This window comes from Panthera tigris, chromosome C2 (genome assembly GCF_018350195.1).
Source record: "Panthera tigris isolate Pti1 chromosome C2, P.tigris_Pti1_mat1.1, whole genome shotgun sequence".
Taxonomy (NCBI): Eukaryota; Metazoa; Chordata; class Mammalia; order Carnivora; family Felidae; genus Panthera; species Panthera tigris.
This window is the reverse complement of record NC_056668.1, coordinates 72,549,328-72,575,121: the sequence shown is the minus strand read 5'-3', so window position 1 is coordinate 72,575,121 and position 25,794 is coordinate 72,549,328. Positions and strand designations below refer to the sequence as shown.

General features: G+C 37.6%; 1 protein-coding gene and 1 pseudogene across 1 annotated transcript; one reads left to right on the top strand and one right to left on the bottom strand.

Moving 5' to 3' along the window:
* Positions 1–24,153, bottom strand: PPP1R2 (protein phosphatase 1 regulatory inhibitor subunit 2). Its single transcript, XM_042999044.1, has 6 exons — positions 23,743–24,153; positions 10,816–10,923; positions 8,333–8,410; positions 7,594–7,688; positions 2,589–2,756; positions 1–199 (listed from the first exon to the last, which is right to left on the bottom strand). The coding sequence occupies exons 1-6, from the start codon at positions 23,862–23,864 to the stop codon at positions 153–155; spliced, it is 618 nt and encodes a 205-aa protein (XP_042854978.1). The 5' UTR covers positions 23,865–24,153; the 3' UTR covers positions 1–152.
* LOC102953624 lies at positions 11,775–12,460 on the top strand (annotated as a pseudogene).
* Positions 24,154–25,794: the final 1,641 nt, after the last annotated feature.

The following is a 25,794-nucleotide window of genomic DNA, read 5'->3' as shown; positions in this document are numbered from 1 at the left end:
TTTCATTCTAATTAGTCTCTATTTAATTCTTGGCAATATATAATAATTGGTATGCATTTTGGTACTTAAGTCATGAATTGTTGAGAACAAGAAGCAGTGTATTATAGTAACAAGGTTTATATCTGACAATTACAGTGTTGAACAAGTCTTTTCTATGAACTCTGTGATTTGTTTTGCAGTTGGTCACTTGCAGTAGATCCTGCAAAGAAAAAAGAAAAAAAGTCAATATAATTTGTTGTGTACTGCCAACCTTAACTACCTGAGCTAAAGTTCCCTTCCACTGTCATGGATGATAAACAAATATAAAAACCTAAAAAACAAGTTATATTTGATGTAGCCTAATCAGTCTGACATAAAATCATGTGTGTATTTCCTAAATATTCTAAAAAAAATTTTTAATGTTCATTTATTTTTGACAGAGAAAGAGACAGAGCATGAGTGGGGGAGGGGCAGAGAGAAAGGGAGACACAGAATCTGAAGCAGGCTCCAAGCTCTGAGCTGTCAGCACAGAGCCCGATGCAGGGCTCAAACTCACAGACTAAGAGATCACGACCTAAGCCGAAGTCAGACGCTCAACCGACTGAACCACCCAGGCTCCCCAGGACCTGGAGATTTTAAAAGCCAATTAAGATTTTTTTTTTTTAAAGTCTCAAAAAGAGTAGAGGACAAATAAGGAATTTACTTCCCTATGCCTTATTACAGTCTTTTCTATCCTTGTGGACTTTATAATGCTAAGTAAGATAAATTCCTGTGTAAGGAGTACTTCATCCCTACTGAAGAAAAATCAGGCACTGAGTTAACACAAATTTTAATCATCTATTGTATTTAAATGAAAAAAATGTGTTTACATTACTAAAGGTGTGAAATCTAAGTCTTAAAAGCAATGACAGACAAAAGGCCAGAGTTATTTGTCAAAAGCCATGACTTAAAAAAAAAATCCTGTTAATATTTGCACAGTGGTACTGGTGCAAATTTCCAGCAAATGAGGGGTATTCCTAGTGCTTTGCCATTGTCACTAAGAATTGATATTGAAAGTCTGAGCAGAAATTGATGAAAAGTTCTAACCAAAAAAATGTTCACTTTGAATACATAAAAATACATCACTGAGGGGCGCCTGGGTGGTGCAGTCGGTTAAGCGTCCGACTTCAGCCAGGTCACGATCTCACGGTCCGTGAGTTCGAGCCCCGCGTCAGGCTCTGGGCTGATGGCTCAGAACCTGGAGCCTGTTTCCGATTCTGTGTCTCCCTCCCTCTCTGTCCCTCCCCCGTTCATGCTCTGTCTCTCTCTGTCCCAAAAAATAAAATAAACGTTGAAAAAAAAAATTTAAAAAAAAAAATACATCACTGAGATATATAGGTAAGTGGGAAAGACTGATTAGGGTATGTCCCTACTAAAAATGGATAATAGGGGTGCCTGGGTGGCTCAGTCGGTTAAGCATCCGACTTCAGCTCAGGTCACGATCTCACGGTCCGTGAGTTTGAGCCCCGCATCAGGCTCTGGGCTGACGGCTCAGAGCCTGGAGCCTGCTTCTGATTGTGTCCTCCCTCTCTCTCTGCCCCTCCCCCGTTCATGCTGTCTCTCTCTGTCTCAAAAATAAATAAACGTTAAAAAAAAAAAAATTAAAAAAAAAATGGACAATAAATTTTAAGAGGAAGAGAGAGACATGTAACAGTAATTACTTAAAATGTAGTTTGTTCAGTTACATATAAACTAAAAAAAAAAAAATATGGTGAATAAAATGGAAATGAAATGCTATATGAAACAAAATGAAAGGCTAAAGCATAATATAGAATAAACAAAAATATTACAATTAGGACATGAAATGAGACACAATCATCAGGTCCTACACCACAGATTCATATTTCATATATGCTCACCAAAACACTAATAATTATTTACTTTCCAGAGATTTAACTATGAGGCACAACAAATAAAGTAAATCTCCCGTTTTCAAGTACAAAGAGAAGGTAAATGGGCACAAAATCTGTATTAGCGGTATAGAAGATTCACCTACATTAAATACCAGAATAACAGTTTATTAAAAATAAATAAAATCTATTCACTATGATGGATCAAGAGCTGGTAGGTTGCAAGGGCTAACTGTCTGAGACTTAAAAACAAATAGAAAAATCAGCCAGATATTTTATCAATCCAACAGTCAAAAGAATCAACACTGGAAAGATCTGACATACTTTGTACTTGAAAGGATGTTAAATAAGTCTTCCATATTAAAAACAGGTTTCTTTTAAAAAGTTTAAACCTTAGATTGGTATGGCAGATAAAATACAATCTGAAACATCAAAAAGAAAACACAGCTTAATGTAAAGATAAACATCACTGCTTAAACCAAGTAAACAAACAAAAAACCCCAGCCATATACTTAACGCGTGGTCTTAAACCAACTCTGGGCACAAAAACTTTATTTTGAAATTAGCCATAGGGCTTGAAATTTTAGGAAGTTTGGCATAAGTAAATTTCAAAAAAATTTTTCCGAGGCTCTTCAAACTTATGTGTAAAGCAAAACAAAGTATATTATTTAGGCACAAAGAATCATGAGAGTATCAGTGATGATTTCAGAAACATCTAACCTTGATTTGATTGTTCCACGTTCATGCATTCTTCAGCTGCTGTCTCTGACATTTCTTCATCTTCCTCATCATCATGCAGGTCTTTTGAAATTAATTGTCTAGCTAATTTAATATTCAGTCCTTCATTGTAGTGAAGCTTTCTTTTCATTTCAAATTGTCGCTTTTTTTCTACAAGATACAAAAAGTAGGCTTAGAAAGTCTTTAGCTCAAGGACTGGGAAACTACAGCCTGCATCTGTCTGGTCAATAAACTATTACTGGAACACAATCATGCTAATTTGTCTTTGTAATGCTTAAGACTGCTTTTGAACTCAATGGCAGAATGGCAGGGTTGAGTAGGTACAATAGCAACTATATAGCCCACAAAACTATTAAACTATTTACTACCTGGCCCTATCTCTTTTAGATGGTTCAAGTATATCTTAAAGGTAGAATAGGAATAAAAGCCCTTAATAGTTACATTTGTGAAGAAAACTTAAAGATGCAAGAAAAATCTCAAGAGTAGAATGAGAAAAAGAGCAAGGTATATAATACCATACATATGTCAGGTACAAAGCCTGCACGCATGTGTATGCATACGCACAGAAAATATAACTCAACAAGTAACAGTGGTTACAATTCTGGGTCAAAGAACTATGGGGTAATTTTAGTCTTCCATTTTTATAATTACAAATTCCTTTTATCCACTAAGAAACTGCCGTGACTTAAAACACTGCTAGCTAAACACATAACCTCATTCCCAGAGTAATTTTAAGAAAAGGCTATTATAAGGCACAGTGAAGTGACCCTAGACTATTCTTTCATTTATGGTCTTAAGCATAGATATACAAAGTTAGTGGCAAATAAATATAACTGATATTTTGTAAATAGCATTTAAACATTAACTGTTTACGAAGAAATAGTTCTGAGATTTTAAAACTTCTTAGACCAGTGAATAAAAAAGGGGGGGGGGGTGACATAAAATTGCCAACTGTTTATTCTGTCAAACAAGAGCATTAAAATTCATTTGCAATAGTTTTATTACAGTATTCATTAAACCATTTCAATGCCAAAAAAGCGTAGAGAAAGCTCAGAATAAGACTACTCAAAGTACTTTCTCAATCTCCTCTAATTCCCTCTAAGTTTTCACCATCATCTGCACTTACAGATGCCTTACACTTATTTATGTTTCAAAAGTAGGCATTTATAGTTCTTGTTAGTATTGATCAATCACTTTTCAGCCTCTATTTGGGTTGGAAGAAGGCAAGTTCTGAGACTAACAGCCATCTCAGTATTCCATAAACATTTGTTTCAAACTACCAAGATCTTGCCAGGCATCTTTCTTCTTCTCTATTTAAAAATTACTTTTGTGATTTGATTTATTGTTTGAGAATATGATATGGTAGAAGGAAGTAAAATTTAAAAAAGAGGCCAATAAAAAGACCAAATCCTCATGACTAAATTTTTAGTGACGCCTTTCAAGTATTCAGATGATGTAAAAACCAATGATAAAAAAGCACACACAAAAATGGTTTTACAAACTTACAGTGACAAAGTAAGTCATGGAGATGTAAAATACAGCATAAGGAATACAGTCAGTAATACCATAATAACATTGTATACAGTGACAGATTGTGACTATATTTATCATGATGAGCACTGAGTAGTGTATAGAGTTGTTGAATCAGTATGCTGTGTGTCTGAAGCTAATTTAACATTATACCTCAATAACAAATTCTTAAAAATGGTTCTGATTGCCTCCAATACCAGATATATTTACTAAAAAGGTAATATTTATCATTACAAAGCAACATACGTTTATGGCAGAAACTTAAAAAAAAAAAAAAACAATTTCCTCACTCAAATTACCATTAACTTTAGAGCATTTTCTAAAAATATGTTTTTTCTAAAAATAACTCATATATTTTTATATATGCTGTTTTTTCACTTACTCTATAGTTAGGATTACCATATGTCCCTGTTTGCCCAGGCAAGTTTAGTTTATGTGCACCATCTGATGAAATATAGTATGACCCGTTCTTTCATTCTAAAATGATCCCGAGTTTAGACAATAAGGTATATGAAGATATAGTAAAATTCTGCCACATACGTAGCAGATTTATATAAGTTTTAAATGGTTGTAAAGTACTGAGTTACCATTTCATCTTCTATTCTTGGGTGAAAGACTTCTGATTCCCCTCCTTTGTATTTTCAGTGTTTTTATAGTGTAATACACATACATTTTTGTGTTTTGGTTCTATGATTTTCTCAATATGAACTAGTGTTTTTTGCAAATCATGCATCAGGACTCTTTAGTGAGTCACAACCAGCATTTTTTAGAAAATGAAAACATAATAAACTGGATTGCACTACAGATACTAAAGGTGAGTACTGTTTCTTTTTGTAATTTATGCATACATGTATACTGAGTATGACTTTGTAAAAAATGTTTACAAAACATTGGAACAGACTCTGGAAAACTGAATTGCTAGATCAAAGGGTGTCATTTTCTTTTAAAGCTTGGGGCTCATATATTGCTATACTGCCCTCCAGAAAAGCCAAACCATTTTTCATGCCCACCAACAGTGTATCAGTAACTTATTTCTCCACATTCACAGCCAAAGAAAAATTGTCATTCATTCTAATCTTCGTTGATCTGAAAGGAAAGAAAGGTACTAAGATGCTGTTTTAATTTGTAGTTTCTTATTCCAAGGAGTTGATGTTAACGTGTTTGTGAACACTACTGATAGTCTAAGAAAATTATTTATTTTAAATTCTAAGAGATGTTGAATTTGGTTTTGCTTGTTACAGATATATCCTAATTTTACAATATTTAAAATGTATGGCATAAATTTAAAATATGCAATCTATTCATTTCATAGAAAGATGCTAATACTACTGGTCTCAACCTTCTTTGAATATTTATGCCCATTTTATCTACAATCCTTGTATGGTAGAGAAACACATTGCAAAGAGTACAAGGACATTAAGATTTCAACCCTGGCTCTAACAATAATCAACTCTCTATGTGAACTTCACAAGTGAGTCTCTTTTGTATACTTTTTTTTTAACTATTCTATAAAATAATATAATGCAGAACATACCAATTATTTAAATTATTAAAAGTTATTATTCACTGAACACTTACAATATGAATCAGCTTTAAATCCTTTATCTTATTTATTTTTTAAATTTTTTTTTTCAACGTTTTTTATTTATTTTTGGGAAAGAGAGAGACAGAGCATGAAAGGGGGAGGGGCAGAGAGAGAGGGAGACACAGAATCGGAAACAGGCTCCAGGCTCCGAGCCATCAGCCCAGAGCCTGACGCGGGGCTCGAACTCATGGACCGCGAGATCGTGACCTGGCTGAAGTCGGACGCTTAACCGACTGCGCCACCCAGGCGCCCCTCCTTTATCTTATTTAATGCTCACATTACCTCTAAATATTTTTATAGATCCCAATTTGAAATGAAGAAACTGAAGTTCAGAGAAATTACAAATTAGACAAGAGATACCTGGAGTACAAATTTAGATTTGTTTGACTCCATAGCCTGTATCTTAATTGTTATACTATCAGTTACAAGATAATTTTTTCTAAGGATTTCTACCAATAAACAAAGACTTTCAAATATGTAATTTGTTTAAAGGCAATAAACACCTACATGAGTCAGTAACTCTACCAGCAGGAACTGAACTTTTGAAATTGTAATCAAATTGCTCCCCCTGCTGGCTAATCCATGTAACTACAATTTGAGGAAAAATCCCTTAATGAAAACTGACAGTATAGATTAATAATAAATTCCTTTTCTCAACAGATCATGTTTTCAAGAGAATAATGAGGAAACCAGGTCTAGAAACAACTTATATTTGAAACTGTTTTCAAGGGTCTTTTGGAGTATATTTTTGAAAAGTAATTAGGAAGTCACTGAGGGTACAAGACCTATAATACAACTTGAGATTGGGCTATCTGTATATGGCTCCTTTGTATAACAATTAGGCTCAGACCATCATAGTTTGTTGAATATGCTATATTCTGAAGATGACAGACAGGAATAACAAATTATATCTTAGGAGCTACACATGACAAAGATCCTGAGGATTAAGTAGCATAATATTCAAAATTTTAGCCATACAGTTTCAGAACTCTTTTACAGTACAGGTAACACCTGTGGCTTCAAGTACACTACTACTCTTTCTTTTTGTGAGGGTACGTGTGTTTTACTTGCATCGTTTTCCCTATATAGGCTTGGCTTTTCCTTTTAAAAATAGTTAAACTATATAAACAATTTTAATTCTTGAAAAAACTATACATTGACATGGTCAAAAAGTTTAAAAAGTAACAAAGTGAAATATCTTGTCTTCTTACCTCCACAGATAACCAGTGTTATTTGTAAAAACAGAAACCGTGAGTAGGTAGCAATGCCTTAACTATCTACTGTGTGGGCTACAAGAGCCTCTTCCAACCCTGTTGAGAGAGCTCTTTATCTCCTTGTCTATGACATTACTGTTCTTTTCGTTCAATGTTCAATGGGACCTAATAAAGATCTTCACTCTACATCTAACCATCTTGGTTCATTTGGCAAGTTTCACTGCTGTTTTAAAAAAGAAAAAGCACAAGCAATTGGGAAATTAGCTCTCACTGGTATACATTTTAAGATCACCCAAATATTCAAAGACTCTAAAGCACTAATTTACTAAATACTTACTGAGCATCTACTCTATACCAAATAGTAAAAAAAAGTACAAAGAAAATAACACTTACAAAAAGATGGTAATATTTTCCCAAATTCTTGCAATTGGCGGTGGTGGTGGGGGGGGGGGGGAGAGTTGTTATCCAATAAACCCACACAAGCAGAATCTGAATTATAAAAATGTTGCTCCCTAATCCCCCCACCATCCACTTCCTCAAAAGGAAAACCACTTGACAACCTTCAAATAATGGATTATTAAATAAATTATTAAATAATGAATTCATTTTAGCAAAAATTATTAGCACACTGCTAAAAGCAGTAAAGGAAATGAACTACCTTGTTCTTCAGGTGAGAGGTCACTATCCTCATCTTCACTGCTTTCTTGTTCATGAACCCGATACTTTGGCTCTGAGCCTTCAGCAGCAGCTAATCTACACAACAATCATTTACAAAGACATCAACACTGTGATATTCTTTTATTGAGTGTCTCATTCAACTTCTCAGTCTCATAAAAACATTTAAAGATCATTAATATGCTAACTATAACCTGATGAGGAAAATAAAATAAAGTGGGAATGAGTATAGAAACCAGTAAGCAACAAGAACAGTGGAGGGTGACAGAAATCAATGAACAGCAAAGGAATAGAGCTTTTTGTTTATGAACCCACTTATTTTTGCCTTTCTTACTTCAATCTTTTTTAAAGTTTATTTATTTTTAAGAAATCTCTAGATGCAGACCCAATATGGGGCTCGAACTCATGACCCCAAGATCGAGTCCCATGCTTTTGACTGAGCCAACCAGATACTCCATCTTACTTAGATCTTTAAAACACAGTATATTTAAAAAAAAAAAAAAAAAAGCATAGGGTATTGACAAAAGGAACCTGTGTACCAGCCTCTAGTACTCTAATCTTTCTGCTACCTGCATACTTTGATTTTAATCTAGAAACAAGTTGCTATGAAAAATCCAGATAAACTTAGCACATGCTTTTTCACACTTGTACAAGTGAAATGCATTTAACTCTGCACAATTAAGCACAAGTAAAAATACTTCATAGTAGTCTTCAGTACTTACTTCTTTGCTAAGATATCTGGGGTCAAGGCTTCAGTGGTTTCTGAATCACTCAAAGCATCTTCATCATCACCTACCATACTAGAATGACAGCACATTATAATTAATACCTGAACTATAATTTTTCAAGCAGAAAAGCAAGGTAGAGAACTGTAATTCTATTGATTTACTTGTATCGACATATTTATAGCTCTGTTGTCATCTTTAAGCCTTAATTTTGTTTCTATTTCATACAGACATTTAAAAATTCAGCACTAATCAAGAAAATCCTCCAAATGATCTACTGTAGCCATGAAAATAAATATTAACAACTTGAATCATTTGTAAAAAATAAAAATACTCCAATTATTCCATCCAGCGGGAGGAAACAAATATGTAGGAAAACAATAACAAAACCACTGTCTGGTTTCAGAATATGTATTTGTACACCAACCTGAAGATAGAAACAAATGATCTATATAGACATAAGGTTAGGTAAAATACCGTAATTAGATCCTAAAAGACCCAATTCAGAAAGTTAAAAAGCTATTTATATTTAGCTTTCCCAATCTAACTCTAATAAAACATTTTCTCCCCACTTAATTACAAACATGGGCATCTTTAATTCTCAAGTCGCTGAAAGGTGTATAAAAGCAGAAATCACCTATATATTTTTTTTAATTTTTTTAACGTATATTTATTTTTGAGACAGAGAGAGACAGAGCATGAATGGGGGAGGGTCAGAGAGAGGGAGACACAGATTCTGAAACAGGCTCCAGGCTCTGAGCTGAGCTGTCAGCACAGAGCCCGATGCGGGGCTCGAACTCACGGACCGCGAGATCACGACCTGAGCCGAAGTCGGCCGCTTAACCGACTGAGCCACCCAGGTGCCCCAGAAGCCACCTATATTTTTAAAAAATGCTGATTTATACCTTTCCTGGTTGAGGAGACAAGTTAAATAAGTGCTATAGTTTAGATAATGCTCTTTTTTCCATGGGAAGTTGAAATAAACTCATTTACATTATTGGATATAATTAAACAGAGGAGGATAAAATAATCTATCAACTTGCAAAATTTCTACAGACAACTCTAGGTTATGCTATAAAATTTACAGACGAATCGTGTGTTTGTGTGTGTATATATACACATACGTACATGTATAGAGAAGCATAACTTTTGTACCCTGTGAAATTTTTTTTTTAAGTTTAGTTATTTGAGAGAGAGAGAGAGAGAGAGAGAACAGGGGAGGGGTAGAGAGAGAGAATCCCAAACAGGCTACACACCAGCAGCACCGAGTCCAACACGGGGCTCGAATTCATGAGCCGTGAGATCATGACCTGAAATCAAGAGTTGGACACTTAACCAACTGAGCCACCCAGGCACTCCAACAGTGTGAAATTCTTTAGTATAACATGATTAGATCTATTAAAAGCATCTTCTTCTATTAAATAAAACTCTTTTTAAAAAGGGCCATTAAAGAAATTGGTAAAACTGAGCACTAAGTCAGGGTGCCTGGTGGCTCAGCTGGTTAAGCAGCCAACTTCAGCTCAGGTCATGATCTCGCAGTGTGAGTTCAAGCCCCATGTTGGGCTCTGGGCTGACAGCACAGAGCATGGGAGCCTGCTTGGGATTCTTTGTCTCCCTCTGTCTCTGCCCCTCCCCTGCTTGCACTCTGTCTCTGTCTCTCAAAAATAATAAACATTAAAAAAAAAATTTTTTTTAAAAAGAGCACTAAGTCGATAAAAGCAAAGCACACGTGTGTGTGTGTGTGTGTGTGTGTGTGTGTGTGTGTGTGTGTAGCCTCAATTACTTAAGGACCAAATAACTTTGACAACTCCCAGAGGAAGGATATAGGTAAGGTAAAGGGGGGGGAGGGAGCAGTACCTAATAAAATACCATTCAGATTTATTATATTTTAAATATAAACAGTCTAAAAATAATGCCTATGACTGTTTTTTTGAGTCACATACAATTTTAATTCTTTTTGGATAGTTATTTCTAACCAACACAGATAATAAAGGATATCTATTACAATTATTGAAAAGGAAGAAAGCCCTGATTTTTGCTTCTGGTACAATAAAAGCTTTAAGACATGTTTTATATTATATACTTGTAATCAGAAAAACAAGGGCATTAACTTTTCATAAATAATATGTCTATTTCTTCCCTCAAGCTTTATTAGTATTGAGTTTCAGTACCTGTACCTATTTCATTATCTCTTTCTACCTTTGTCACAATCTTCATGTTTATTCTTGTTTTTAGTGTTTTTACTAGGGACCGCTGAGTTACAACAAACATTTACTACTACAATTATGATGTACAAACAGATCCCCCAAATTTTAAAGTTACATATTACTTATACTATTATACAAAAATATTCAGTTAAGTTACTGATTAGTGCTCCAGTAGCAAGTATAAAATCATACAGAAACTTAAATCAGCTGTTATCCAGAAGCTCAAATCGAATGCAAAATGGAAGTAAAAAAGGAATGTCTGGGAAACATTACCTATGGTAAGGAGTGCTAGGTTCATCTATTTTCATTAAACCATAGTCTTTGTCTGCTGGATGGTATGTCGCCAGGATGTTCATTTCATCCCACTTCTGGGATTTTTTACTAAAATTAAAAAGAAAAACAAATTCCCTCAGTGAAGTAAAAGATAAAAAATGTGCACATCTAAAGTTCACAAACATCCAAATCCCACATTTCAACTTCTATTTGACTGCTAGCTTCTATTTTTACAAATACTTTCTTGGAATAGAAAGTGACTTAGGGTAAAAGCCTAAGTAATTACAATAAATGTCAGTAAATATTTTATAGAATACTTAGTGCCCACATATTAAAAACACTATTTAGCATCTTCACCAGGCATTCAAGACACTATTACATTATGACATGCTTAGTCTTATCTGACCTATGGAATTAACAACAGCAAAAAACCTGAAATTTACACACTGCATGATATTAGTTGAGGATTTTTCATCTACTAGTAACCGTTCAATAAAAAACAACAAGATGTTTCCAGGCCCTGAGCTTGGGGTGCCTCTGTTCCTCATGGTGGGACACCTGGTTTCTGCTTTGGCCTTCTTGTCCCTCCAGGCAGTGGAGGCGATAGGCAATGGAGATGATGGGCAGGGAAGGCCAGAGCCCAGCTGGGTTGACCCTCAGACCTGGCTGAGCTTCCAAGGCCCTTCCAGTGGGTCAGGAATGGGACAGGGGGTTTTGGGCCAGGCCCTGAGATGTGGGGGATTCCCCCACGCCCCCATGCTGTACGAATTATGAGGGAAGACGGCATACTGTGGACCTCAGGTTGGAGGTCCTGGCAGCCTGGAGACCTCTCAGCTGGAGGGTGAGTGGGGAGCCAGGGTGGAGAGCAACTCTGAGGGGGCCTTCCCCAATCCCTGCGGTGCCCCACCTGGGGCTGTGAAGCTTGAGCAAAACCCTAAGGAGTCCCAGGACATCAAAGCTCTGCAGACCTGGAACAATTTGCCAAGCTCCTGAAGCAGAAGCGGATCACCCTGGGATATGCTCGGGGCAATGTGGGGCTCACCCTGGAGGTTCTCTTTGGGAAGGTGCTCAGCCAAATGACCATCTGCTGTTTTGAGGCTCTGAAGCTCAGTTTCAAGAACATGTGTAAGCTGTGGCCCCTGCAGAAGTGGGTGGAGAAAGCTGACAACAATAAAAATCCACAGGAGCTATGCAAAGCAGAGACCCTTGGGCAAGCCCAAAAGAGAAAGCAAACAAGTGTCAAGAACTGAATGAGAGGCAACCTGGAGGACATGCTCCAAAACCTACCCTGCAACAGATCAGCCACACTGCCCAGCAGCTCAGGCTTGAGAAGGATGTAGTATGAGTGTGGTTCTGCAATCATTGGCAGAAGGGCAAACAAGCAGTGACTGTTCGCAACAAGAGGATTCTGAGGCTCTGCATCCCCTTTCTCAAGGGCACCAGTATCCTTTCCTCTGGCACCAGGGCTCCATTTTGGTACCCCAGGCAATGGGGGCCCTCACTTCACTACACTGTACTCTTCAGTCCCTCTCCTTAAGAGTGAAGCCTTTCCTTCCACTGTCACCACTCAGGTCTCTCCCATGCAAAGTGAGGTGCCAGCCCTTCCCAGGAATGGGGGCCAGAGGAAGGGGGAGAGCTAGAGAAACAAAACCTGGGGTTTGTTCAAACCAGGACTTTAGGATTAAGTTCTTCATCCACTAAGAAAGGATTTGGGAACACAAAGGGTGTGGGGGCAGGGAGTTTGGGGGAAACTGGTTGGAGGGAAGGTAAAGTACAAGGATGCTCTTGTTTTTAATCCCCACATCACTCATAACTTTCTTAAATAAAGAAGCCTGGACACACACAAATAAAATAAATAAAAATAAAAAACACCAAAACTTTCCTTGGCCTAATTTTTTCAAAGATTTTCAAAACAATAAAAAGAATTAGAACATGAAACTGCAGAGAATACCTCACTAAATTTAAATACCATTAATAAAGATTTAGGTTGCAAATAAAATTACAGTTCAGTTTTTCTTTAATCTAGAAAAATAAGAGTTTGCTAAGAAATGGTATATTCAGAGCACCTGAGATAAATTTACTTAAGAGAAATACGAACAAGTGTTTTATAAACATTAGTTAACATCCATTCAACAAAATATTTACACATCTTTTAACGTGTTAAATAATTAGATGACTTAATTATAAATTCTTCTGATCTACTCATTAAAAGAGATGTCAAAGACCTCTCTGCCACCCAAAAATATTTTTTTCTTTTTAAAAAAAAATTTTTTTTTTAATGTTTATTTATTTTTGAGACAGAGAGAGACAGAGCATGAACGAGGGAGGGTCAGAGAGAGAGGGAGACACAGAATCCAAAGCAGGCTCCAGTCTCTGAGCTGTCAGCACAGAGCCCGATGTGGGGCTTGAACTCACGGACTGTGAGATCATGACCTGAGCCGAAGTCGGCCGCTTAACCGACTGAGCCACCCAGGCACCCCAAAAATATTTTTTTTCATACACAGTTTGTGCCTTGGTTATATACTTGAAAATAAAACTACTGTAAAAAATCAATGTAGATTTTACACAGATTCAAATCTTTTCTGCATTTGTCCACACTGGTGAGGTTTTTGTAGTGAGATATTGGTGAGGTATTTTTAATTTTCCTAAATCCACCAACATCCAGATTGAAATGCTCTTGAAAAATTACATTATTTAAACTTTAACACCGTATTTCCTTCATGCCTTGAGTTACCTCAAAATTTTATGTGCCTACTCATGGCAGGTGAGCCTTTTATGTTCTCTTGCTTTCTCCTCCAAAGCACCCCTGCATCCCTATCTCAGACTAAACACTTTTTTCTTCTTCCTATTATGGTAAAATATGCATAACATAAAATTCACCATTTTAAACCATTTTTAAATATACAGTCGTTCTGTGGCATTAAGTACATTCACACTGCTGTGAAACCACCACCACCACCCAATCTCCAGAACTTTTTCATCTTCCCAAACTGAAACTCTACCCATTGAACACTAACTCCCCATTCTCCCCTCTCCCAGCCCCAGGCACCCACAATTCCATTTTCTGTCTCTATGAATTTAACTACTCTAGGTACCTCATGTAAGTAGACTCATAAAGTATTTGTTCTTTTGTGACTGGCTTATTTCACTTAATGTCTTCAAGGTTTATCTATGTTGTGGCATGTATCAAAATTTCCTTCCTTTTTAAGGCTGAATATTCCACGACAGACTAAGTACTTTTGACTACAAGTTCCTTACCCTTTGTTTTATCAAGAGGCAAAGGTGGCCCAGACATACTCCACAAGTGACTAAGACTACAATTCTCACTTTCCCCCCAAAAGCAGTCAGAAATTACCTAATGTCTCTTCGCCATTAAACAGGTAAAATCTTAAAAGCCTGTTACAAAGTTAAAAATTAAGACATATGGGTCCATCACTGGAAGCACAGAAACAAGATTTCTTCTTTGAAGAGTTGTTTTTCTCTTTAAAATTCAGGATGGAATGCACCTGAACTTTCAACTAATCAAATTTAAATCTCACTAGTATTAAAACAACAACAACAACAACAACAACAACAACAAAACTTGATTGAACTAAACTGGAAAAATAGACCCTGCTTTATAATATTGATTTCTTTAGAGGTCTAGTTGCTATCTATCGAGTAATACAGAACTGGTCTTGGGGCAGAAAAACAAAACAAAACACAGTTTAACTGGGAGAAAGATATTTAAGGTTCAGGTCTCAGTTACTCTTCACTAGTTCTAGGACTACAGGCAAGTCCAACAAACACCCTGCTTTGGGCTATATTTATTCTACATGGAAATTATAATAAAATGGAGTTTTAGTAAGTCTTCTTTACAATACAGGGTTGTTGAGATAATCAACTGAAATACTGTCTGTGAAAACAAAATTATATAAGTACCATGAAAACATAAGGAGTTTTTATGATTTTTAAAAAAAAAATTTTTAATGTTTATTTCTGAGACAGAGAGACAGAGCATGAGTGGGGGAGGGGCAGAGAGAGAGGGAGACAGAATCCGAAGCAGGCTCCAGGCTCTGAGCTGTCAGCACAGAGCCCGGCGCAGGGCTCGAACTCACAAACCGTGAAATCATGACGTGAGCCAAAGTCAGTCGCTCAACCAACTGAGCCACTCAGGTGCCCCTTATGATTTTAAAATCTAAAGCTTTGGGTTAAAAATCCTGAAATCATATCTCACTTAGCACTATAGAGAATGGGCTGAAAAGGGCATTCTGAAAAGATGTTTAAAGTTGCTTTTGAACTGGATACCGTCCATCTTGCCCTGTAAGACTCAACATTTAAATGATTTTGAAATATTTAAGATCTGCCACAGAATGAATTTTTCTAAAAAAACAACCTGTTCTGTATTTGACTAAGTCTACTGTTTCAGACATTTTGCTAAACATTTCTTATCTATACGTTTCTGTGAATTTAGAAAGCAAATGACTAGGTCCGCTCATGGTCATAGTCTATATAAGGAAACTCGCAGTGAAGAGATACATTTCTAAAGATTTAGGTAACAGACATGATAAAGGAGCTCTGATTAGAAGAGTCACAAAAGAAACAAACATACACAAGCTTTAAGAGAATTAAAGTCTGTGAAGAAAGCAATTCTAATTAATAAACAAAGTGAGACTTATGATACCGTAGCTAATGTTCCCTCCTGAGAAACAAATGTCTCTGAAATGACACCTGGAGTTAAGCGTGAGTCAGAAACAAAAGCACAGGTAAAAGTTTCATAAAACCTGTATTAATAGACAGTCCTATTCTATTAAGACTTCCTATTAAAGATACTGTGAAAGAAAACTAACACATCCATTTATAAAGTTTGAAAGCTGGCAAAACTAAAGTGTGTAAGGATGTATGCTTATATGATTACCACAAAAGTCAGGAGAGTGATTATGTTGGGGGTGGGGGGAGGAAAGAGTGTGACCGGAAAGGGCAGGGGACATTTCTGAAGTAATAGAAACATTTTTTTTTTTCTTAAACAGGATGGTGGTTACAGGGGTTTTTATAATATATAATAATTTTATGACATAAATAATTTATAATTTTATAATTTCTTAAACTTTAAAATTACATTTAACACATCTTTCCGTATATGTATTATGTTACAACAAAATACTTAAATATAAATACATATTAATGACCTTGTTAGGTACTTCCTAACTTCAAAGAAAACAAGTTATTTCCTAAACGATGTTAACAATATTGAATTAAAAATGACAATTTATCATCATTACTTCTTAGGACAGGGGAATGACAGACCTTTGGAGTTTAAGAGGTTCTTCTAATGGGTGGGAAACCAAACACCCTATACATCTATTTTGTGAGATAATATGAGAAAAAGAACTGTAGGATACAAGCAGAAATAATGTTTCCTTGGAGCACCTGGGTGGCTCAGTCAGTTAAGTGCCTGACTTTGGCTAAGGTCAGGATCTCATGGTCTGTGAGTTCCAGCCTGGCATTGGGCTCTGTGCTGACAGCTCAGAGCCTGGATCCTGCTTCAGATTCTGTGTCTCCCTCTCTCTCTGCCTCTCCCCCGCTCATGCTCTCTCTGTCAAAAATAAACATTAAAAAGAAATTTTTTTTTTAAAGAAATGTTTCCTTAAAATTAAGGATAATATTTAATAATCACAATACCAGCACCTGAACCCATTAACAATTTTGATTTCTGCATATTCTTTCACTATAGGAAATAATATATATTATATAAAAATATATAAGCTATCAGTATATATATAAAAACACATACACAGCCTACATACACATACAAAACAATAAATACAATATATAAAATAAATATACTGATATGGAAGCTGTTACTATATATATTTTAGCATAATAAGCCAAGTTGAAAATAGCAAATTGAAAAATTGCATTTTCTAGTCTTTAATTTTCTTTTTTTTTTTAAGGTTTTATTTATTTATTTATTTATTTATTTATTTATTAACGTTTATTTATTTTTGAGACAGAGAGAGACAGAGCATGAACAGGGGAGGGTCAGAGAGAGAGGGAGACACAGAATCGGAAGCTGGCTCCAGGCTCTGAGCCATCAGCCCAGAGCCTGACGCGGGGCTCGAACTCACAGACCGCGAGATCGTGACCTGAGCCGAAGTCGGACGCTTAACCGACTGAGCCACCCAGGCGCCCCTAAGGTTTTATTTTTTAAGTAATCTCTACACCCAACTTGGGGCTTGAACCTTACAACCAGAGATCAAGAGTCCCGACTCAGCCAGGCTTCCCTCTAGTCTTTTTTTTTTTTTTTTTAAAGTTTTTTTTTAATGTTTATTTATTTTTGAGAGAGAGAGAGACAGAGCATGAACGAGGGAGGGTCAGAGAGAGAGGGAGACACAGAATCCGAAGCAGGCCCCAGGCTCTGAGCTGTCAGCACAGAGCCCAACGTGGGGCTCAAACTCATGGAGCGTGAGATCATGACCTGAGCCGAAGTCAGACGCTTAACCAACTGAGCCACCCAGGCGCCCCTAGTCTTTTTTAACAAATGCACAAGACTCAATAATAAACTGTCCACCTAATGTTAGATATTTATATTAAATCCAAGATTTTCCTATTTAGAATAAAGGAGAAATTACCATATTTGGGCACAATCTATTCAATGATATTTTTAGGATAATTTGCTAGGATAGGTATATCTAAGTTAAAATTTATTAAGGGCTTTATAGTTCTTGATATTGACAACATGGAGTGTCATGTTGTAAAAGTTTTACCTTTTATTTATTTTTTAAATGTTTATTCATTTTTGAGAGAGAGCGAGCACGAGTGGAAGAGCAGCAGAGAGAGACGGAGACAGAATCTGAAGCAGGCTCCAGGCTCTGAGCTGTCAGCACAGGGGTCCCATGCAGGGCCTGAACCCACGAAGTGCAAGATCATGCCCTGAGCCAAAGTCAGACGCTTAACCAACTGAGCCACCCAGGCGTACCCATCATAAAGTTTTAATAGAGAGAACAATATGTAATGTCCCCAATCATCACCAAACTTTGCCAAGATTGGATATTTGTGCATGTGTTTTCTACACCTGAGCAGGTATAAATCAGTATTTAAAAGGGTGGCTCAGTCAGTTGAGTGCCCAACTCTTGATTTTGACTCAGGTCATGATCCCAGGGTGGTGGGATTGAGCCCCCTCATCAGGCTCCATGCTCAGTGGAGCCTGCTTAAGATTTTCTCTCTCTGTCCCTCTCCCTCACACATGTGCACTCTCTCTAAAAATTAAAAAAATAATTAAAAAAAGCTGGTTTCTTTGTTCATTACCTTATAAATATGGGAAAATGCTTGTTATTTTACTTTCCTTTTATTTTTAAAAGTTTATTTGAGAGTGTGCAAGTGCAAGTGGGAAGGGGAAGAGACAGAGAGGGAGAGAGGGAGAGAGGGAGAGAGGGAGAGAGGGAGAGAGGGAGAGAGGGAGAGAGGGGGAGAGGGAGGGGGAGAGGGAGAGAGGGAGAGAATCCCAAGCAGGATCTGTGCTGTCAGCACAACACAGAGCGTGATACTGGGCTCGACCTCACAAATCGTGAGATCACGACCTGAATGGAAATCAAGAGTTGGACATTTAAACGACTGAGTCACGCAGGCACCCCTTACTTTCCTTTTATGAATTATGTTTATATACTTTGCCTTTCTACTGGAAACCTTCTGAGTTTGACTAAGTTCTTTACATACGAGTAACTTCTTCACATCTATATAGATTTACAATGATGAAGAATTATATAAAGCACTCAAATTTAAAGATTTAAACCATGTTGTGTATATATAAACCCAAGAAATATATATATAAGATAATAAACCACATTACGTATCACTACATTATATATAGCCCAAAATTTTTGTTTGCCATTTACTCTCCACTATAAATAGAACTGAAGTTTTATATATTCAAAGCTTTACTCCACTTCCTCAACGTAATACTAAGAGCAAAAGAAATTCTTAGAATTAATCAGCTCCAAAGAAGATAACAATATCTTGAAAAATCATCAATCTACATAAGGGCATAAAACAACAGGCTTCAAAGCACACCGGAATTCTTAGGGAGAAGGTAGTGAAGTAGAAGAAACTCTCAGCAGAGAACACTAAATATGGAAATAAGCATCTCTAAAGTTTTGGCAGAATTAACATTAGTTTGGAGTAACAAAATCCAAAAAGCAGGATTTGAGGTTAATTCCAAACTGTTTGTATGACCTGCGGTTCATTCTCTCTACCTAGAAAAAAAGAGGGACACCACCACTTACACTGCAGATCTGCTAGGAGCACGAAAGCACCTGCTGGTTTCATTTTCCTCCTCCCACTTGGGAGATTGGTTTTCCTGCAGCCTAAATCTCGTCCAGAAAATCACCCCTTCTCACTTTCACTTTGATAGCTCATATGATGCCACCTCAAAACCTACTTGTACTTCTTGTTGCTTGTGACTTGCTCATTTGATAAGTTTTAGCCACGCTTAGAGTGGGAAGCAAGATTTTGCTTCAAGGTGTTACACTTCTTAATTGCACATTTCAAGAAGTGGTTCTTTCTTCAAATAAAGATTCAACTTACATAAGTTGACAAAGTACAATACTTTGAAGCTTGACACAATTACTGAACAATTAAAGTAAGAGTTAACAATAAAAACAATCAGTAATCAAGAAGTCACTTTTGGAAAACTGCTCAGTGAGGCTTTGACTATAGTCCATATCCCTTTACAGGCAGAAAAAGATGAAGTTGAAGCATGCTTATATGAAATTATATTAAAGGCAATTAATTCAAGCACAATGTTTTGAAGCAGAATTTGCCTGTATCACCTGAGAGTACCATAGAATTTGAATGGAACATAGTGACTTCAAAGCATACTGTGTAAAACAACCTACTGAGATGTGGGAAAAATTAGACTTCTATATTTATTTCTACTTGAAGACTAATATTTGAGGGTGAGGTACTGAGTTAAAAACTTTACATTTATTAACTCATTTAACAAGTAAACTAGGCATGGATATAATGAATAACTCACTGGAAGTCACAGAGCTAGTAACTAGCAGAATCCAAACCCAGGCAACCTAGCCCCAGATTAATCACTAACCTATAACACCTCTCATAAAATAGGCTTTAGTAACATTTCTAAGTTTTTTCTTAATGTTTACTTATTTTTGAGGGGGGGGGGAGAGAGAGAGAGAGAGAAAGAGAGCACGCGTGAAAGTGGCGGAGGGGCAGAGAGCAAGGAAGACACAATCCTAAGCAGGCTCCAGGCTCTGAGCTGTCAGCACAGAGCCTAATGCAGGGCTGGAACTCATGGACCATGAGATCATAACCTGAGCTCAAGTCCAATGCTTAACCAACTGAGCCACCCAGGCGCCCTGTCTTTAGTAACATTTAACTTCATTATTTTCACCAATTCAAAATGCACACGTTTCTCATTTCAACCTCTCTGAAAACATCTTAAAATGGATGGCATCTTATAATTGACAGTATTTTTTTCTTTCTTGGTGGTACATAAAATCATGGTACATCTTAGAATACATGATTTCTTATTTTTGATGAAACGCACATGGCTACTCACCAGATCTGTTATGTTAGACCTTCACAAGTTGTACACTATATTCAAGGTATCCTGATAGAATGGGAATTCCAAAATCATAGGAGATGACAGTGGTGTTCTAATTAGTTGAACAATGTGATAAAATTGAGATTTATCTATAACTGGTTATGTGGATTTACAGATTCTGTCCAGTTGAACTAACCCTCAAAAAATGGTATCTGACAAGTGGTAACTGAAGAAACCATTCCTTGATGATAACAGTACCGTAACAAGAATAAGAAAATAATAGCACTGAGACATCAAAAAAAGTTTGACAAGAACTGCATAAAAAATATTCCAGGACTATTTGAAATATGGCATTATATGAATCTCACTTTAAGTGTATAATGAGCCTTGAAATATTATCCAATGATAGTAATATATGAGATAAATTATAAACAAACATATTTGAAGCATATTTGATTTTTTTCCTACTAAAAAGATACACAACAAAAAGTTTAGAGACCACTGGAATAAGACAACTCAACTTCTGGCCTTAGGAAAAAAAAAATCCCTTGGTAACATGTCTCTATGTTAAATAAAATGTTAAATAATATCCTCATAACTAATGAAGTCAGGGTGAAGCAGTGGTATGTGCAGAAAAAGGAAAACTACGACTTGATAAAGAAACCAATAAAAGGTATGGTTACTTGCAGATTCTGAATCTGCAAATATGCCTACTTGATAAAATTTGTAACTCCAAAATCAATACCTGAGGCGTTTTCTCCATCTCTCACAGACATGCACAGAACAGGGAAAAATTTGAGTTGCTCCATACACATCTTCCCAGCTGTTAAACAAGGGGATACTTTATCTTCTTTGCTTTAGCACTCATGTTGTAAGTAAGTGTCTCTTTTGCAGTCCATTTAGTACCACGTTTTCTGCTTTTTTGTTGAATGTATTGTTTTAAATGGCTCCCAAGTGTAGTGCTAAAGTGCTGTCTGGTGCTCTAGGCACAAGAAGGAACCTTGCAGGAACCTAACTCTGTATTTCCCCTTGGAGCAATGGTTCAGTACTCACTAATTCAGTGTCTATGGTTATTATACAGAACAGAACTACTAAGAATAACAAGAATTGACTTAGATCCCTGGTCATTTTCACATTAATCTGAGATTCTTTTGCCTTATACTCTGGTCCAACATTTAAAGGTAAACTATTACACTACACTTACTAGTTTCTGAATTTTCAGTGTATTGTAACTAAGATAGCTATCTCTTTTCAGTCCTCTTTACAGGAAAGGGGGAATACTGGTTGTATTTAAATTAAAATCAAAACATTACAAAGAGTGTTCAACTGTTTTTTGTTTTTTATCATTTCTGTTCAAAGAGGCTCTCATAATAATACTGTTTGCATAAGCTATGACATAAACAATGTGGAGTGTATTACCAATAGAATTTTCTTTGCTACATGACTGTAATCATTAACACTGATCATGAAAAAGCCCATCCCCTTTTACTACTTGGAACCAAACATGAACCTCAATGAATTAGAGCTTTGAAGACTTCAGTGCTAACCCTCTCAACTGGACAAGTCAGTCAAAATCATCTACCCTGGAACCTTGTAAAAGGTCCCTTCTAAGTGAATCTGTCCTGCTAGCAGTCTAGGATAGTGGTTTTCAAGGCAGGAAGACGTGGAAGTAAACCCCAGCCAATAACAGAGAGAGGCTAACCCACTGAGTAAGGCCACAGGAAATTATGGCAGATCAAAGTTGAGAATAAGTAGAAGATAAGGAAACAGAGAAAGAGAAAAACAGTAAGTTACTTGGTAGCCAAACAAAAAGAAACTCAAATTAAGCTTGCCAGTGAGAACCACACTCTTGTGGTTGAATACTCTGAAACTGCATAAGAGCTTTCTGCAGTTTGTTTTGTTTTGTAAACTATCTTGGTCTTCCTGCTATAGCTATGTGCCCATGAGATTTGTTTTCTTAATTTAGTAACCTACAACCAATTTCCCATCAATTCCCACTTGAAGCAGCTTACCCAAAAGACAGGTTTGAAAATTTCCTGTTAGAGAATGTAAGTCAAGCATCCAAAGGCCATGATTCTATGCTGTCATCCTACTTAGTGTTTTCTTTAAGGTAACACAAATTTCCATAAATCTATGTGGTGGGAAATTTGATAGCAGTAGTTCATTTTACAGACCTAAATTGATATTTGAACAGGTTTGCTCTAGTTGCAATATTTTAAATTTTTACAAACATCCTCATTTTACCTTTATGACCTTACAGATTTCAATAACTTCTCTCCAGAATGAGGAGTCTTTATACTTTTAGTTATCTTAATAACACCGAAGCCCCCTAGCACTTCTAATCCAGTGGTATATTTTACACTCTACTGTACTGTACTACTTATGTTTTCATTGAGCATGGCACCTTGGATATCTTCCTCTGTGCAAATACATCTATCTCATTCTTTTTAAAAGGCTGGTGTATTGTTTCATTATATAAATGTACCATAATTAATATTTCACCAGTCCTTATTAACAGACCTTGGGTTGTTTCCAATTATTTACTATAACAAAATGCTATTGGGCAACATCTCTTTACATGTGTATGTGTGAGTATGAAAGACTAAAACATCACTAGATCATTTTAAGTGGCTACTCTCTGAACTGTTCTGAGTTTAGTTATGGCTTCCAAGAAGAACAAAGACTAGAAAGTACTCCTAATTCTTGCTGCAGATACAAAAACAATTAGCAATAAGTATATTTTCATTAAATATAGACCAAAGACTTGGAAAATTTTTGTTCCCCTTAGTGGAGAGAAAATGACAAACCAGGATCTACCATACCAGACTGAGAAAGGCATGATCTTCACCTAAAAAGGAATGACTGTGGAAGCTCAATTAGAAAAATGGGGAAAAGGGTCTCTTTTATGGAGAGGTCTCCTATTGGCTTGAGACCAGATTTTAAAGGGTTCACATAAGAAGAAAAGACTTATCATTGAAAAATTTTAGATACCTCAGATACGAAGTTAAGAAATTATAAAAGCTTAACAGGTGAAGCTCTGAAACTTCTATTTGATTCTTTAATGTTCCCAATTTCCCAAAGTTCAAAGATCAGATGTTTGTTTTACAAAATATTACATCTGCGCATATACTTTTAAAAAAGAAAAAAAACAAAAATGATAAACGTCATAGCTCCTGTCTTCTTTAAATCACTCTAGCCGGCACCCTGGCCGGAGGACGGAGACCCGAGCGGTGCCGGGGCCGCATCCCCAGAGCTGCCCCGGTCGCCGGTCAGCGCTCAGGGTCGGGGTCGGGGCCGGTAACGGCGGCGGGGAGGAAGGCGAGGCCGCCCGAGCGGGGAGGAGCTTCCCAGGCCCACCCGCGGCCGTCGCTCCCGGCTCTCACCTCAGCTCTTCGTCGACACTCCGACCGGGCTGTTCGGCCGAGGCCACCACAGAGGAAGTCGTAGAACTCTTGTTCTTCAGGATCCCCTTGATGGGCCGATGCGAGGCCGTCGAGGCCGCCATTGCCCGCCGCTCCGGCGGTCGGCTCAGCGTCGCTGCTTGGCGCCGGGTCCAGGAAGGAAAGGGCTGGGCGCGTGCACAGACTCGCCAGGCAGCCGCGGAGCCCGCCTGGGGCTAAAGCGGCCGCACCTGCTGTCGCGGAGACGACTACCGGAGTCGTTGTGACGACACAACGACCCCGACGCCAGGGCCGACGCCGCGCGGCTGGCGGCCCTTCGCGCGCCCTTCGCCACCGACACCTAACCGCGGCCCGCGGAGAGAAGCCGGCCTACTGCCCCAGCGCGGGAGCGACGCCGACGCTGAAGCCGAAGCCAAGCGGACCCGCCCTCTCGCGATATCTAGGGAGGGGCGGGGGCGGGGCGAGAACAAAGCCTACCTCCTCTTGTTCTCGCCCCGCCCCCTCCCGGTCTTTTGGTCCTCTCGACCCTACCCGGGCTCGGTCGCAGAGAGCTCAGGAGCTGTTTTAGAGAAGGTTCAGAGGTTTCTGGTTTGCCTCTCGGGAGGAAGACAGAGAGGGAGAGCGAGTTACAGCTCTCTCACTCCCACCGCTTTATAGGGTCCATATTGTTATTTCTGTTTTATAGATAGGAAAACTGACGCTCAAGGTGACATCATTCCCCAAAGATACTATCTGATTTTCAGAGAAATGATATATGTGTCCCCTCTTTATTTCCATTTAACCGCATAAAATGTTTTAGCTATTATAAATTCATGGAATATTTGCATTAGAATGCTCCTTAGAGACCTGCTTTGAAATCACAGAATATTGACTTCTATGAAATCATAGAATACCAGCATTGAAATAGTCTAACCTAGTTTTACCATTGGAGTAGCTAAAGGACAGAGAAGAGTGACCCAACCACTAATATCAATTGTAGTGTGCGGTCATAGAACTTGAGACTTCTGACCTCTGGTGTTTCTGGGTCTGGTCTTCCCCCATTTTACCACATTCTCCCTGTGTTTGTAATCCCATGGAAAAATATTGCAGGGAAATTTCTCTAGAATTGCAGTTTATAATGTGTCTCCCTACAAATTTTAGGAAATTCATTTAAGATACCCAGTTGTCCAACACTGCATAAAATTGGCCAGAAATCTTGGGTGCTGTCTAGGTGGTTCTAAGAAGAATCCCAAAGGAGAAACAAACAAAACACACACACACACACACACACACACACACACACACACACACACACACACATCCTCCCCAAGTTATTCTATGCCTGAGTGTGAAGGAAAGATCTCAGAGAGGACTTTGATAAAAGGAGACAGCTTGAGACTCTAAGGTGTCAGGATATGCACAGGATACGCGGGTGTCAGGTTGTGGATGTTGTAAGGAGATGAAGATTCTGTGGAATGAAAGGGCAGAATTTTTTGAAGCTCTGGTAACAATCTCAGAACCGTGCTGTATATAGTCAAGCTAGGGCTAACAGAGGGAGTGGTGTCCACTCCAGCCCTACCCAGCCTCTCACCATGCAGTGTCAGCATCAGGAGTTGTACAGATTGCAAAGGTAGAAGTCTCAGAGATTAACCAAGTTGCTTCCTGTTATGGATTGAATTGTGTCCCCCTAAAAATAAGATATGTTGAAGTACCTCAGAGTGTAAACTTATGTGGAAATAGGGTAATTGCAGATCTAATTAGTTAAATTAATATGAGGTCATACTGGAGTTGGATGGGCTTTTAGTCTAATATGATTGGTATCTCTGTAAGAAGACGACCATATAAAGACAGAGAATGCCATGTGATGGCAGAGGACTGGAGTGATGCATCTATAAGCCAAGGTAAAACAGGGGTTATCCAAAGCTGGGAGAAGCACGGAACAGATTCTCCTTTAGAGTGCTCAGAAGGAACCAGCCCTGCTGACATCTTGGTTTTGGACTTCTAGCTTCAGAACTGTGAAATTCTAAATTTCTGTTGTTTAGAGCTACCCAGTTT